This window comes from Selaginella moellendorffii, unplaced genomic scaffold (assembly GCF_000143415.4).
Source record: "Selaginella moellendorffii unplaced genomic scaffold, v1.0 SELMOscaffold_74, whole genome shotgun sequence".
In the NCBI taxonomy this organism is placed as follows: Eukaryota; Viridiplantae; Streptophyta; class Lycopodiopsida; order Selaginellales; family Selaginellaceae; genus Selaginella; species Selaginella moellendorffii.
In genome coordinates this window covers 627904-641693 of record NW_003314335.1, presented here as the reverse complement: position 1 = coordinate 641693, position 13790 = coordinate 627904, and the positions used below count along the sequence as shown (strand labels likewise).

At 49.3% G+C, this 13790-nt stretch overlaps 6 protein-coding genes across 7 annotated transcripts; 1 reads left to right on the top strand and 5 right to left on the bottom strand.

The window, feature by feature from the left end:
• Nucleotides 1-22: 22 nt before the first annotated feature.
• On the bottom strand, nucleotides 23-3136 carry LOC9659349 (pollen-specific leucine-rich repeat extensin-like protein 1). The gene is made up of 4 exons (XM_024660318.1): nucleotides 2392-3136; nucleotides 1697-2081; nucleotides 363-1566; nucleotides 23-293 (listed from the first exon to the last, which is right to left on the bottom strand). The coding sequence occupies exons 1-4, from the start codon at nucleotides 2978-2980 to the stop codon at nucleotides 207-209; spliced, it is 2265 nt and encodes a 754-aa protein (XP_024516086.1). The 5' UTR covers nucleotides 2981-3136; the 3' UTR covers nucleotides 23-206.
• A 57-nt stretch (nucleotides 3137-3193) lies between these two features.
• On the top strand, nucleotides 3194-5475 carry LOC9658755 (CRS2-associated factor 2, chloroplastic). Its single transcript, XM_024660399.1, has 5 exons — nucleotides 3194-4219; nucleotides 4289-4416; nucleotides 4479-4704; nucleotides 4758-4885; nucleotides 4952-5475. The coding sequence occupies exons 1-5, from the start codon at nucleotides 3202-3204 to the stop codon at nucleotides 5441-5443; spliced, it is 1992 nt and encodes a 663-aa protein (XP_024516167.1). The 5' UTR covers nucleotides 3194-3201; the 3' UTR covers nucleotides 5444-5475.
• On the bottom strand, nucleotides 5325-6660 carry LOC112341036 (shugoshin-1-like). Of its 2 annotated transcripts, XM_024660402.1 has the most exons (6): nucleotides 6370-6660; nucleotides 6186-6311; nucleotides 6075-6098; nucleotides 5949-6017; nucleotides 5488-5877; nucleotides 5325-5429 (listed from the first exon to the last, which is right to left on the bottom strand). In XM_024660402.1, exons 1-5 carry the CDS (start codon nucleotides 6496-6498, stop codon nucleotides 5500-5502), a joined length of 726 nt encoding a protein of 241 aa, XP_024516170.1. In that variant the 5' UTR covers nucleotides 6499-6660; the 3' UTR covers nucleotides 5325-5429; nucleotides 5488-5499. The 2 variants fall into 2 exon arrangements, with proteins under 2 accessions (XP_024516170.1, XP_024516169.1); XM_024660401.1 differs by having other exon boundaries at nucleotides 5426-5877.
• Nucleotides 6661-6692: 32 nt separating this feature from the next.
• Nucleotides 6693-8348, bottom strand: LOC9658754 (translation initiation factor IF-3). The gene is made up of 9 exons (XM_024660400.1): nucleotides 7952-8348; nucleotides 7837-7876; nucleotides 7714-7773; nucleotides 7606-7658; nucleotides 7473-7528; nucleotides 7368-7401; nucleotides 7232-7304; nucleotides 7079-7171; nucleotides 6693-7018 (listed from the first exon to the last, which is right to left on the bottom strand). Exons 1-9 carry the CDS (start codon nucleotides 8260-8262, stop codon nucleotides 6764-6766), a joined length of 975 nt encoding a protein of 324 aa, XP_024516168.1. The 5' UTR covers nucleotides 8263-8348; the 3' UTR covers nucleotides 6693-6763.
• LOC112341006 (pentatricopeptide repeat-containing protein At4g02750-like) lies at nucleotides 8305-10221 on the bottom strand. The gene has a single exon (XM_024660358.1). It carries the CDS (start codon nucleotides 10219-10221, stop codon nucleotides 8305-8307), a length of 1917 nt encoding a protein of 638 aa, XP_024516126.1.
• Nucleotides 10222-10662: 441 nt separating this feature from the next.
• Nucleotides 10663-12915, bottom strand: LOC9658753. The gene is made up of 7 exons (XM_002986455.2): nucleotides 12428-12915; nucleotides 12278-12355; nucleotides 12093-12189; nucleotides 11872-12026; nucleotides 11346-11815; nucleotides 11089-11291; nucleotides 10663-11030 (listed from the first exon to the last, which is right to left on the bottom strand). The coding sequence occupies exons 1-5, from the start codon at nucleotides 12704-12706 to the stop codon at nucleotides 11612-11614; spliced, it is 813 nt and encodes a 270-aa protein (XP_002986501.2). The 5' UTR covers nucleotides 12707-12915; the 3' UTR covers nucleotides 10663-11030; nucleotides 11089-11291; nucleotides 11346-11611.
• Nucleotides 12916-13790: the final 875 nt, after the last annotated feature.

Sequence of the window (13790 nt, the reverse complement as noted above, 5' to 3'; positions counted from 1 at the left end):
ATTTTATCCAATGTCTAGACCCTTTGCTAATGTCATACATATATCAACCTTTGATCAAAGTATGGGACAGAGGAGTTTTTTACATTTTAAGAAGATTTTAGTCCTATGTCTGTCAATAAGAGTGAGTTGGATCATCCATCGCCCTCTCGAGGGGATGTCGCAGCACTCCTCGAGCTTTTTCCTTTGAAGTTCTTGCGAAGTTCTTGCTATGACGCAGCACCATTGTCTTCCTCGGCGGTAGCGGCAGTGGAGGATGGAGCTGGAGCGTTTTTCGTGTGCTTCTCGACGTATTCCTGGATTGACAAACCATGGCTGAGGATAATCGATCGAGAGAGTGAGGAAAAAAGAGTTTTCTTTCATACCTGGACGAGCTTGACGATCTTGTCCTTGGACGAAGCCATGAATCGATCCACTCGCTCGGTGCCTTTGGGGATCTGCGAGCCTTGCAAGTTCCCCACCACTTTGTTCACGGCCTTTTGCGCGATCACCTTGAAGTCGTCCTTGCTGAGAACTCCATCCCTCCACTTTGGATTGAGCAGCTCCTTGACGAACTCCGCGACTGTGTTCCTCACCACCTTGAGAGCTCGCCCATCCTTCTCGCTCCTCTCCTTTTGCAAGCGCTCTCCATCCTCGTCGCCGTCTTCCTCCTTGTGGTGATCCTTCTCCTTGTGATCCTTCTCCTTGCTGGTTGCGGCAGCCTCGGAAGACCTCTTGGAGCCCGCCTCCGCAACTTCGAGCTTGGAATTCACAACCTCCGGCTCCTCGTCTGCCGCCACAGCCACCGCCGCTGCTGCTTTCGGAGAAGAGCCGCCCTCCACTTCCATCTCCACGTCGTTCGACGACGAAGTTGGCTGTAGCGGATCATACTTTTCAGCTGAAACACCCGGTTGCTGCCGGAGAAAAATCGCTGGAACTGGAGCCGAGGGTGGCGGAGGAGGAGGAGGCTGCCCACCAACAAGTCCCACAAAGTGCTGCGGAGGAGGAGCGTGGACTTCGAGCGGCAAAACTTCGCCACCAGAGGACCAAGGCGGCGGCGGCGGAGGTGGCGGTTGCGGTCCCAGCGGCCCGTTGCTCAGCTGGCTTTGGATGTGAGACAATTGCAACTGCTGGAGTAAAAATTGCTGCTGTTGAGCTGGTATTTCAGACAAAGCGGGTGCAAATGCCGCACCAACTTGGGGGTAACTGCCAGGAACTCTCGGCAGTCCTGGATCCTGAGAGATGCTTGCAAAATGGTGCTGCTGCTGCTGCGGTGGAAGCGGTGGACCTTGCTGCGAGTCGTGCATCAGAGGAGCAGTGATATATCTAGCAAAAGTGGTGTTGTCCGCTGCCACTGCAAATCCCGGTGGATGCTCCAAGTTTGCTGGCGGCTGAGGCGGGGGAGCTAGAATGTGACCGACGTGCTGGCTTGCGAACGGTAACGCTTCCAAAGGCAACGGCTCCGGCTGCTGCTGCAAGCTCTGGCCCGGCTGGTGATGGTGGTGAGTGAGTTTGTTGTTGTTACTGTCATCTTTTCTCTCGTCAGCGTCGCGTTTAGATTGAAATCGCTCCCTCCGTCTTGGCGAGCGGCTGGAGCAAAGAAAATAAAGAAAACTTTGCTAGATCAGACTTTGGTGAGGCAACAAAGCACGAAAGAAGAACAAGCACTGTTTTATAAAACGAAGAGGAGAACGAAGGGAGAAAAGCTGCCGGAGCTGACCTGTGAGATCTTCCACGGCGTCGGGGTGAATGGTTTCTGTGTGATGGACTTCGTGGCCGGTGTCTATCTCTTTCGGGAGACCTGCTTCTACTTCGTCTTCTTCTTCGGTTGCCTGGACTGGGAAATTCCTCCTTGGCTTCTTTCTCGTCCCTCCGTCCAGCTCCACCGCGAGTACGGTCCGTTTTCACGTTTCGCCTGGGGTCAGTAGGAGCATCCATAACTGGCTTCGCCATCTGAGGCTTCGGAGCCATCTTATCCTTCTCAGACGGCTCGGCGAAAGATGGCCGTCTCTCTCCCGGAAGTGGCACGCCAACTTCTAGTGCAATCTTTTGCCAGTCAAGCTTACCATTTTCTGGTAAGCCAATGATTGCCTCGAGACGAAAATCTGTGCCAAAAAAGGGAACCACGTACAATGAGATTATAGCAACAGAAACCATAGGAATTGGAAACCACGTACAACAAAATTCCAGCAAAACAATAGCACATACCATGAGAGAACCATTCTAGGAATCAGCGGAATCCACGTACAATGAGATTCCAGCAAAACAATCGAACTTACCATGAGAAAACCATTCTAGGAATAAGCAGACAGGAAAGAAAAAACACATTCACATTGCTGAATGCACTGTGCAAGGAGGCATTCGTTGTAACTACCAAGAATCTAAGCTAAATGTAAAACTTTGACATTTGAGTACCTCTTAGAGTTTGCACGCCTTGCAAACACTGCTCCAGCTCCCGCTGCATCGATCTAAGACGATCTGGAGGTATCTTCCCCTCGGACACCGCTTTCCTGGCCTCCAAGACTTTGAGCATCACTTCCTTTTGCCACTCGTAGTAGTGACGCCCAATACTCGCCTCGCTCCCTGGCTCTCCGCCATACAAGAACGAGAACTCTGATTTTCCCTGCTGCTTTGCTCGCACCAGCGACTCATTCTCCACACCGAACTTGGCCACAAACGCCGCGAAGAGTTTGATGTGATGCAGCATTTTCGGGTCCCTTGGAACCGGAGGAGGGATCGCGAAGAAATGGAGACTGTCTTCTCTTCTCGTAACGAGCCTGGGATCTGCGAGCGGTGGCCTTGGCGGTGCTAGCGGCGGCCCGCCCTGCAAGGAATTCCCAAAATCCGGTAGCATTTCAAACGGACTCTTCATCCCTGGGGGCGGCCCCAGGAGCCCTGCGCCGGAATGGGGATGGCTGCTAGCATCCAGCAGCGACACTGGAACTGGCCCTCCCGGGAACAAGATCCTGTGGACTTGCTCCCACGACGCGTTTCCCTTGTCCATTCCCCCGAAATCTCTCCCAAAATCCAGATTTCCTCCTCACGCTCTCATTGCAGCTCCTGGCGCCGCTACCCTTGCTTACCTCCCGATCGCCCAGCGGCCCCATTGCGCCATCGCCGCGGCCTCCTCCATCCCTGGGAGAGTTCCCAAAAACCCTAAAGAGCCCTAGAAAATAGGTACCGTGAATCTCGGCCGTTTGATGGCGAAGATGCTAGCTAGGGTTTATGGAATGTAGCATGGCGCTGAGCGCTGTGATCCCCGCCAGGCGCTTCTTCCTCCCCAGGGCTCTCAGGTACGAGGCAATCCCCAAGAAATCGTGCTGCGCGTGCGCGGCATCGATCCAGCAGTACAATGCGGGCGCCAGCGATGACAATGGCAGCAATCCGCAACGCTACTCGATGTTCTCGGACAGAGCACGGGATCTAGGACCGCAGCAGGGGCAGGAATTCCATCCGGATGATGGATTTCGATCGGCGGGCTCGCGCTCCGTCGCGTCACGGCCCTCCATTCCAGGGAGATATTCCAAGTACTCCAAGAACGAGCCCTTCCGGAAGATATCCAGTCCTACAAAGCGGCCTCCTCGGCCAATCTTACCGCCGGCTTCCAGAGGCTACTCCAGTTCTTCGCAACCGAGTGAGAGCTCTTCGCAAGGATTGGACGCTTCCCCGTCTCCTCCTCCTGCTCCATCTCTCCAGTTTCCAGAAGGATCAAATCTTCCCAATTGGTCGAGGAAACACCTAGAACAGGCAAGCTCTGCTCGTCGAGTGAGGCCGCCACCTTTGCCACGAGAACATCTCGAGCTGCCAGTGCCAAAGTATCCAAACCGGCTCCAGCAAGGCTTTGCTACTCGGTGGATTCGCAGTGAGCCCGCGGAAGAGCGGCCGGTTTACGAGCTTCCTTTCGAGTTCCAGTACACATACTCGGAGATGCCAAAGGAAGAACCTATCGCCGAGCGAGGCCCGCAGTTCTCTCCTTTCGGTCCCGACACGATGCCGAGGCCGTGGACTGGAAGAAAGCCGCTGCCTCCCAGCAAGAAGAAGCGACACGAGATCGACTCTTTCAATCCGCCGCCTCCGAATCTCAAAGGCGTGAAGCCGGTCGAGCCGGCGGGTCCGTTTCTGGAAGGACAGCGTCCAATCCTGGCGACCACTCGAGAGGAGGTGATGGGAGAGCCTCTCACTCCGGATGAGATTGGAGACCTTGTTCTAGCGTGCAACAAGGAGCATCGGCAAGTTAATATTGGTAAGTCTTTCTCTTTTTTCTCTTCGTTTCTTGTGTTTTTCTCGAGCTGACAGCGATCAATCAGCTCAGGCAGGGACGGGCTAACGCACAATATGCTGGATTTGATCCACTGCCACTGGAAACGCAGACGAGTTATCAAGCTCCGGTGCAAGGGAGTTCCAACCATCGACATGGACAATGTGTGCTTTCACATAGAGGTTAGCTTGAAGAATTTTTGTTCTCTTTCTCTTCTCTTGTATGATGGAGTCTGGTTTTTCAGGACAAGACTGGCGGTAAGATCATCCAGCGGCATGGTGGATCGATCTATTTGTTTCGAGGACGCAACTACAACCCAAGATACCGGCCTGAGATTCCTCTCATGATGTGGAAGCCTCCAGTGCCGATCTATCCGCGACTTATCCAGCAGGCTCCGGCGGGTTTGAGCGTGGAGCACGCCGACTACTTGCGACGACGGGGCCGACGAGTGAAACCACTCACTAAGCTATGTAAGTTTGTAGCACCTAGAACTCACAGACCACTCGACTAACTTGCTGTGCAGCTAGAAACGGTGTTTACTTGCATCTCGTGAACGAAGTTAAGTCCGCATTCGAAGTGGACGAGCTAGTGAAGCTCGACTGCCGAGGCATGAACATCGCCGATGTAAGAAAGATCGGAGCCAAGCTCAAGGTACGTACTCCTCCAACTTAGTTAGATTTTCATACAAACTTTCGTGTTTACAATCAATCACTCCAGGAGCTCTTGGGAATCGTCCTTCTATCTTTCGAAGACAACTGCGTCCTCATGTGGAGAGGCCCTGCAAAACTCACCGAGGGCGAGCAAGCCACGCAGGATTTCATCCGGCAGAGTGTTTTCGAGGGGAAGGAAAACAGCGACGCGTCGGAAGAACCCAACCAAGTGGATCCGGCCTTGCTACAAGCTGCCAAGGAACTCGAGAACTTGTGGGAGCGAGCTATAAACTTCGGGATGGTGACCACTCTGGAGGACAACCAGTTGGATCCCGACACTGTTAAGTCACTTTGTGGAGCTCCGCCGCCGGTGAAACGCGTGCCCCGGCCCGAGGACGAAGAGGACGAGCCGAAAGTGTTCGAGGTGGAGGACCGCAACAAGAGACGCGAGGAACTTCTACTCCAGAAGAGGCTGGCGGAGCCTTTGCCTCCTCCCGAGCCGTCTGTGGGAGTTTTACCGGTGGACGAACTGGCCAAGCTGTTAGCTTCTCCGAGATGATGGAATAGAGCAAGTAAGTATCTAGAGTACAAGGCGAGGAGTACCTTCTTCTCGAGCTATCCGGGCCTTCGCATTTTCGTGTTGAGAGGTGGCTCCTTGTACGAGGACACGGTCTCCACGGCTCTTCTCACGGGCCTCCCGGAAGTGCTCACGGCCCGCGCTCTCACAAAATTCTCGGTTTTGATCACTACCCCGGGAGAAGACGCTCGAGACGTGACGAACTCTGGCAGCTCCGGCTCCTCCTCCACTTTGATCGAAGCCGGGCAGTAGCTCTGGACTTTGGTGGAAACCACTCTGGTGGATCTGCGTTTTCTCGTCGGCTTGGCTTGCATGCTCGGCGGCGGTGGCAGTGGCGACTTGGACTTCTTTCGTTGAGGCTGGTTTTCTTTCTCAGTGAGCCGCCTGATTTGCTCGTTGGCTTCCTCGAGTTGGCTCTGAAGCAAGGCGAGTACGCTCGTTTCGCAAGATGGGCTATGAAAGAAGAGAAAAACGAGTGTTTGAGTACCTGGAGTTCGCTCTTGCTTATCCTATACACGCTACACATTTGTGTGTACTCGTGCTGTAAGAGTTTCATCTATCAAAACAATCAAAAGTTAGTCTCTGGGATCTCGAGCTTGTGTGACAAACAAACCTCTTGTCGTGCTTGCTCTAGCTCCTGTGTCAAGGAAACAGAAAAAGAAAATCTTAGAACACAAACTCATCGCATAGAACACAAAGGAGCGAGAAAGAAAGAAATCCTCACCTTGTACTGCCGATAGTAGTGCTGTATAATTTCCTCGTTCTGGGCGGACTTTTGCTCCAAAGCTAGCTCGAGCTTCTCGATGTGAGCAGCCTGCGCTTCGACTTGGCTCTTTAATTTCGCCACGTCCTGCCAAGAACATCCCATGAATTTTTTTATTCCCTTTGAGCACACCCACACAGCCTACCTGTTGGAGCTCGACTTTGACAGGATTCTCTTCAACGAACTGTAAATTCGTGATATTCGCAAGCTTCCTCCTCTGCGCAGCCTGAGGAGTCGGAGGAGGCCGCTTCCCTGCCAGTCTTTCACTACCCATCACTCCCCAAACCCTGCCGCTGCTCGCATCGCTCGATCAATCGCCGGGCCCCCAAATCCTACTCTAAGATCTCCTCCCGCAACTTACAACCAGTAGCATTCCCGCGCCAGCGCCACAGATCCGCCGCAGCGCCACGCCATGCCCTCCAAGAACCCTAAAATCTCCTCTACCAACGGCTACAATTTTCGAAAAGATGCCAAAGGAATATACTCTTTTCAAACAAACTAATCGCCCTGTACAACAAGGAACCAAAAAAAAAAGCTCTTTAAGAGACTGTGGCCGCTGTTGCCTGTTCTTCGCGGATTTCTTCTTCGGCCGAATCATCGCCATCGTTTTCTTCGTCTTCTTCTTCTTCACTCTCAGCAATCTCATCGCTCTCGGACACGATTTCTTCGTCCTCCTCGTCCTTGGATTGCCTCGGCTTGGATTTCTCCGACTTGGAGGCCTGGATCTTGTTGGGTGCTAACGTCATGTACATTGTTCTCCCTTCGTCAGCTAGTTTGTTTTCCAGGGATCCCATCTGAGAGCACGAAACGGAAACTTATGTGCTGGATATGAAACAAAAATGAAAGCTCCATACCTCTCCAATGTCTTCCTCGAATTTTCTTAGGAGCTTCACGCCCAAATCCTTGAATTGGGCTTCTCGGCCTCTGAAAGGCATGAACACTTTCACCTGTGCGGCAAGGCAAGCAAAACCATTCTAAGTCATCACGCCGCTGAGAAAAAACGTTACCTTGTCGCCATCTTTTAGGAAATTCTTCGCTTGCTTCAGTCGAACTTCGTAGTCGTGGGTATCGATGTTATATCTGTAGCACACGGGGGTGTAAGTAAGAGCTACAGCCATGGTTTTAGGAAGCGTGACATCTTACCTCATTTTCAATTCTTTGATCTCCACTCTGCTAGCTGCGGAGAGAAACAACAGAAAAACGGCGATGATCAACACGTACACCCAATGCTGTAAAAAAACGTAATACCAGCTGCTTTTTTCTGCTGGTCCCTTTTCTTCTTTTGCTGCTCGTACTTGTATTTGCTGCCATCAAATGAATCCACTGTAAATATTTGGCTGTGTTACTTTCGTCTCGACAGCAATGCCAGAAACATTCTCACCTGTAATCCATCAACTTGGCCACCGGTGGATCGGAGTCAGCTGAAATAAGAACCTACAGAAGAGAAAACATTGTCAGAATCTCCAAATAAGAAGGAAAGAAAGCTCACGAGATCAAGCTCTAATCGTTCAGCCCTTTGAAACGCATCCTCCCTTGGAACAATCCCAATCTAAACATGAAAAACCATGATCAAAAAAAAAAATTGGACCTTCTAAAAAAATATTTATGGTACCTGCTGTGAGTCCTCTCCAATAAGACGAAGAATTGGAGCTCTGGAATGCAAGAAAGAGTTTTAGAAGAGGCTCACACCGGAGAAAAATTCTATCGAAAGCATTCGCTAGTGTTACCTGATGCGCTCATTCATCGTTGGGCCATCATCCTCACTCACAGTCTCCGCGCCCCTATTGCCCCTTCGTCCTCGACCACCTCTTCTCCCACCGCCACTCCTTCCTCCCCTTCTACCGCCTCCCATCCTCGAAACCACGCAAAATCTGCTGCTACTAGCGGTGCTGCTCGTGCTCCTTCCCCTAATCCCTGTGCTGCCTCTGAAAAATCTCGGCCACGCCATGCGCTCCTCCCCGAACCATTGCGAATCCTCGCGGAGGCACGATGGCATCGCCGAGCAGCACGCCGCGCTCGTCCCCGCCGTGAGCGCCATGGCCACGCCCAGCGCCTTGCTACTCGAAACCTAGAGAACAACTTAGTTGGAGGATAGAAGGCATTGAGGAAAATGTGACACGGCCATTTTCCCGTCCCTAGATTCGAAACCGCGACCACCGGCACTAAAGGTCTTCTCCAGCGATTCGAGCCTGCGACCTGCCAGAGACGATGAGGTCTCGCGCTCGATTCTCTTGACTGCCGACTTTCCCCGTCCAATGTCCCCATTTGTTCCACAGGCGCTCAAGAGCGTCCGCCATGCCACCTCGTTGGGCACGACGGGCATATTCTTTAGTAGCTCCTCGGCATCTCTAAGCTCGCCACCTCGACCCAAGAGATCAACCATGCACAAGTAATGGTCGATTACAGGTTCAATCCCATAGTCCCAGACCATCGAAGTGAAATGGGATATTCCATCTTTGACGAGTCCTTTGTGGCTGCAAGCACTCAAGACGCTGATAAAAGTGATGGAGTTTGGTCGAGAAGATCCCTCCAGAGCCATGAGGCGATAGAAATCTATAGTTTTGGTGTAATGCCCACTCCGGGCAAATGCCGTGATCATGGCGTTCCATCCCACAATGTCCAGGGAAGGAATCACGTCTAGAATCGCCACGGCATCTTTCAGGCTACCGCATTTAGCGTACATGCTGAGGAGAGCATTGGATACTTCGAGATCGATTGATCCTCCTCGCGACACTAGAGCCGAGTGGATCAATCTCCCCTCAAAAATGGCGGAAGCACAAGTGCAAGCATCGATCATGCTAATCCACGCAACCTTGTCCACGCAAAAACCCTCAAGATCCATCAGCTTGAAAACTCTCATTGCTTTGTGCGGATGCCCATTTATGGCATTGGCTGTGATCAAGGCAGTCCAGCTTATTACGTCCTTGCTGGGAATTTTATTAAAGGATTGACTTGCAAGATCAACTCCACCACATTTTCCGTACATTGTGACCAAAGCATTTCCAACTTTTGTATTTGATCTGACGTCACTAGAAACATCATCTATCACTGCTTGAGTCTCAAGGCATTGCTTCAAGGAACCGAGTTCTCCACAAGCCTCGCACAATGTTATGCAAGTTATACTGTCTGGATGATGACCCTCCAAATCCATCAGGGGCAAACACACGAGAGCTTTCTCTGGATGTCCATTTCGGGCATACGCTGAGAGCAATGTAGTCCAGCTCACAACATCTTGCTTTGCCATCTTTTCAAACACAAAATTAACCTTGTCAAATTTTTCAAATCTGCTGTAGAGGTTCATGAGAGCATTACCAACTGCAACATCAGCAAGAAACCCATTATCTATAACCAACGATTCCAAACTTTGAGTTTTATTGTCCAGCTGAGAATCCTTCCAAGAAACCCAAGCATCTATCACAACTATGAATGTGATCTCGTTTGGCTTAAACCCTTCTAATTGCATCGAATGAAACAAGCAAACCGCGTCACCACTATACCCTCCCTGGGCATATGCCCGTATCATGGCATTCCAAGATACAACATTATGAAAGGGCATATTTTCAAACAAAAGCCTCGCCTCGTGAATATTCCCGTGCTGCGCATATGCACCAAACATGGTATTCCATGACACGACGTCTCTCTCTGGCATAGAATCAAACACCTCCCTCGCAAGCTCTAGGTGCCCGTTCTGGGTATATGCTCCCACAAGGATATTCCACGAGAAACGATTCTTCCGCTTGATGCGGTCGAAAACTCCCCGGGCATCGTCTACTCTCGTACACCGTCCGTACATGTCCACAAGAAGATTCCCCAGGAAAGTATCTCGTTCGTGCCCACTCTTGCAAATGTGCCTGTGGATTCTCTTTCCCAGTTCCAGAGCTTTGCTGCTCCCACATCTTCGTAGAAGAGGAGCGTACGTGTTTGAGTCTGCATAAGAGAGGGTCTCTAGTCGCTCCACCGAGATTGCTAAACACTCTACTGTATGATCTGTTGCCATGAAAAACCGGAAAAATTAAGTTACTGATGGTAGAAAATCTGTATTATGGATTGGCCCCCTGATGCCTTCTTGTCTTCTGGACTCCTTTTAAGCTTGATAATTCTTGTATATTTAAAAATAATACAAAAATAGGACTGACATATATAGGAGGATAAGAAAAGATCAGAAATATAAAATATATATTAAAAAGAAAGAATGTTCCAATTCTCTCTTGAGTAGCTTGGAAGTTGTGGTCTTATATCACACACAGAAGTGATGTCAACCTTATAGATGTAACTTTACCTAAATCACCACATATAAAGGCCCACTTCTTGCTTCTTGTAGGAACCTTTAGACAAATTAACAGATCAACAATCAAGGAGATAGAATGGAGGTGTCCACAAAATTCCATCATGTGTCATGCCTCTGCACCCTTGGGACCAAGCCATGAACCAGGCCATACGATTCTAACCATGTTTATAATTTATATCCTCTCCTGAAAAGCTGTCCTGGATTTAGATTTGCAGCCAAGCGCTTACATTTCCCCCAGTGACGCACCCGACTTGCTCATCGGTGTGAAAGTCGTTAAGTTCTGAAGAGATTTCTCCTAACCCCAGGGCCTTCTCAGCTAGATCGATTCCTGATGCTGTCTTCCTCTTTTTCCAAGTCGTGATCAGGAGTGGTATCATCTGATAACTTCAAGTTCCAGTAGTCTTCCTCGTCTTCTGGATTGAATTCTTGTTGCGCGTCTTCTTTGAGCATTGCTTCGTGGCTTTCAGGTTCCATATGCTTCTTTAGAAAGTCCGGAATCTCGTCGAAGTCTGATGCTTCTGGTTTAAAAAGGAAAAGTCCTGAACCTAGAAGCTCAAGGAATGATTGCCAGCTCACCTTTAGAATTCGACGACTGCGAGCATTTTTCGAGAAGAGTCTGTGCTGCTCGTCGCACCCAAAAATCCAAGTTCTCACCGCACTCCAGCAGACGCTTAGAAAGCAGCAGCAAATCGTTGGGCCGAAAGCGATTGGATCGCAGGTAAACAAAGGCCAACACATCAGCTTGCATCGCGCTAGGCAGTGTTTCAATCCACAGGCAGCTGCAAACCATGACAGAAAATTCACCCACGAATCCAGAAAACACAAAACCCTACTTGCGAGCCTGGATGCCGTCCAGAAGCGCAACCTCCCGCGCCAGAAGATCGGGGATCAGCATCCAAAGCTGCGAAGAATGCCCCGAATCGACCCAATCCACCGCTAGGCGCACGCCGCCATCCCGCCGGAGCAATCCTAGTAGCTCCATCCATCGCTCCATCCCATCCCTAAATTCAAAACTCGGCGCGAAAAAACTAGGTCAAATAGAAAGTGTATTTAACCAACGTTTGTGGTGATAAACAATGGTTTGTAGATCGCACCCCTATTACTTGTGTAATTTAGAGAGGAGGAAGAGGCAGCCCGATGAGAAAAGAATGGAGGCCGAGAGACACACGAGATCCAAGGCTGTGTGGATGACGATCTTCTTGCTCTTGTCAAACATGCCAACCAGAAGGATCATGACGATAACATGTCCCAGTTTCGTCTTGAGCTCGTCCAGGGATCGAATTTCCAGCCACTTCGGGCGCTCCTGAGTGAAAGATATGATTCACAAACTTTCGAAAAGAGAGGTTTTAGCAAAGTCACCTGGAGCCTGAAAAGCCCAAACAAGTTGGAGCCGCAAACAGTAGTTCTGGGGACTCCAGCCGGGAGGTTCTCTTCTGGAATGTCGAGCGTGCTCACAAACAACTCGTACAAGCCCATCCCGAAGATGAGCATCACAGTCCCCATGAGATAAATGTCTGCAAAGATCAAAATTAAGTTGAGCACTGTTTGATCTCAATCTAGATTTTAGATCTCCATCGTACCTACAGCTTCCACCAGCAAAAGTATAACCTCGGTGTCAACTCCTTGCCAGATTGCATTGAAATACTCTATAAACGACCTCAACACGAACAAAGAACCCTGTCACAAAGCAAAACCAAGCAAAAGTTTTGAGCATAGGAACCAAAACTAAGAAAAATTGTCAATGGAAGAGTAAGATCTGATTTACCTTGACAAAACACAGCAATGAGCCTGCTAAAGAACCAATCACTCCGAACAGTGTGAGGAATCTGCAATCAAAAATTGCCTGAAAAAAATTCCAAAAGAGAGATAAACAAAACTACCAATGAAAACTAGAGTTCCTAAATATCTTTCTTACCCTTTCGATGCGTTCCTCCAGGCGCTTGCTTCGATCGTAATGCTTCACAATCTGAGCCGCGGCGGCAGCAGCAGCTGGATCGATCGATGCGAGCCCATTCTCGTGATGACCGATCGCGTCTTTGTGCGCCGGCGTCGAAGATCTCACGGAAATCCTCTTGATCCGCGGCCGCTGGCTCCAGAGACCGCTGGCAGCCAATCTTTTGGCCGCCGATCTGTGAAATATCCGCGGCTGCGTGGCCAGCATGGGAAATCTGTGACGCCCCAAGGCGATCGCCATAGCTGGCTGCTCAATCCGGCCACTGAATCCCACCGAAACCAATGCTCATACCCAGAATTTGGGTGTGCAACGCGGCTGTAGCGGCAGATCGACTGGGATTCTCCAGGGAAAGCTCCTCGGCACCACAAGAAGCCAGGGGAGAGAGAGAGAGAGAGAGAGAGAGAGAAAAAACCCTTGGAGCCCACAAAGAGGTGACAAGGTTAAATGAATACCAGGGAATCCTGTGTGTTTTCACCTCGCCCGATGGTGTTCTTTTCAGGTACCACGACAAATATAAAACACGTGGACATAATAGAGCCTGCCACCTCAGCCAATTCCAGTGACACGTTTTTTTGTTTGCAAATACTACTCGGTTAAATTAAAATTTTAAATTAGAAGATTTTAGCATAATGTTATTTTTTCACATCAGCAGATAAAATAAAATAAAATAATTATGAATCATACCCATTAAATAAACTAATTTAATTTACAGCTCCTCCTCCTAGTGAATTTTCTTTCTTCACAGCTCCCTATTGCTTGGCAAATTAATTGATTGAATTAATCTATGCCTTGAATTCAAAAGGCCACCACGCAATTAATTTATTGTTGTTGTTTGAGCTAATTTGGTGGAAACTAGATACTTTACAGAATATTCTTAATATTTTTTCAAAATAGAAATAGAAAGGACTAAAATTAGCCTAATTTAATGAAGTTAAAATATTAAATTAGAGGTTATAAAATTTAGTGTAATAGCACTTTACTATTAAATTCATAATGGTGCAAAACCCCTTAATCATCATAAAAATTAAAAAATATGGTTGGGTAGCTTTGCAATTTGGAGGTTTGAATGTGCTGATAGACTCTCCAAAGCCAAACCTTTCTAGAACTTGGAGTGGTAGTAGTTTTAGCTGGGGCTATAGGCTTGCATAGATGGTACACATTAAATCTTAATAAACACATGTAAATGTAAGAAAATTTAAAAGTTTTCTTTAGCCATAGTCATGCATGGTGATGCTCTTTTGCATGCCACAATAAGATAATCCAATGCCATATCATTGGGGATTTCAGCTCAGTCAATTGATATTTCAGTATAGGATATTTTTGC

Excerpts from the sequence above, each read along its gene's own strand:
- LOC9659349 (XM_024660318.1), bottom strand. The coding sequence starts at position 2,980 with ATGGACAAGGGAAACGCGTCGTGGGAGCAAGTCCACAGGATCTTGTTC. Across the intron at positions 1,567-1,696 it reads CGCCGTGGAAGATCTCACAG|CCGCTCGCCAAGACGGAGGG; the intron begins GTCAGCTCCGGC and ends TCTTTGCTCCAG. Across the intron at positions 294-362 it reads AGATCGTCAAGCTCGTCCAG|GAATACGTCGAGAAGCACAC; the intron begins GTATGAAAGAAA and ends TTGTCAATCCAG.
- LOC9658755 (XM_024660399.1), top strand. The coding sequence starts at position 3,202 with ATGGAATGTAGCATGGCGCTGAGCGCTGTGATCCCCGCCAGGCGCTTC. Across the intron at positions 4,220-4,288 it reads GCATCGGCAAGTTAATATTG|GCAGGGACGGGCTAACGCAC; the intron begins GTAAGTCTTTCT and ends CAATCAGCTCAG. Across the intron at positions 4,417-4,478 it reads ATGTGTGCTTTCACATAGAG|GACAAGACTGGCGGTAAGAT; the intron begins GTTAGCTTGAAG and ends CTGGTTTTTCAG.
- LOC112341036 (XM_024660402.1), bottom strand. The coding sequence starts at position 6,498 with ATGGGTAGTGAAAGACTGGCAGGGAAGCGGCCTCCTCCGACTCCTCAG. Across the intron at positions 6,099-6,185 it reads ACTACTATCGGCAGTACAAG|GAGCTAGAGCAAGCACGACA; the intron begins GTGAGGATTTCT and ends TCCTTGACACAG. Across the intron at positions 6,018-6,074 it reads TAGAGCAAGCACGACAAGAG|ATGAAACTCTTACAGCACGA; the intron begins GTTTGTTTGTCA and ends TTGTTTTGATAG.
- LOC9658754 (XM_024660400.1), bottom strand. The coding sequence starts at position 8,262 with ATGGCGCTCACGGCGGGGACGAGCGCGGCGTGCTGCTCGGCGATGCCA. Across the intron at positions 7,659-7,713 it reads AACGATTAGAGCTTGATCTC|GTTCTTATTTCAGCTGACTC; the intron begins GTGAGCTTTCTT and ends TCTCTTCTGTAG. Across the intron at positions 7,019-7,078 it reads TCGAGGAAGACATTGGAGAG|ATGGGATCCCTGGAAAACAA; the intron begins GTATGGAGCTTT and ends TCGTGCTCTCAG.
- LOC112341006 (XM_024660358.1), bottom strand. The coding sequence starts at position 10,221 with ATGGCAACAGATCATACAGTAGAGTGTTTAGCAATCTCGGTGGAGCGA.
- LOC9658753 (XM_002986455.2), bottom strand. The coding sequence starts at position 12,706 with ATGGCGATCGCCTTGGGGCGTCACAGATTTCCCATGCTGGCCACGCAG. Across the intron at positions 12,356-12,427 it reads TGGAGGAACGCATCGAAAGG|GCAATTTTTGATTGCAGATT; the intron begins GTAAGAAAGATA and ends AATTTTTTTCAG. Across the intron at positions 11,816-11,871 it reads TTGGGCTTTTCAGGCTCCAG|GAGCGCCCGAAGTGGCTGGA; the intron begins GTGACTTTGCTA and ends TCTTTCACTCAG.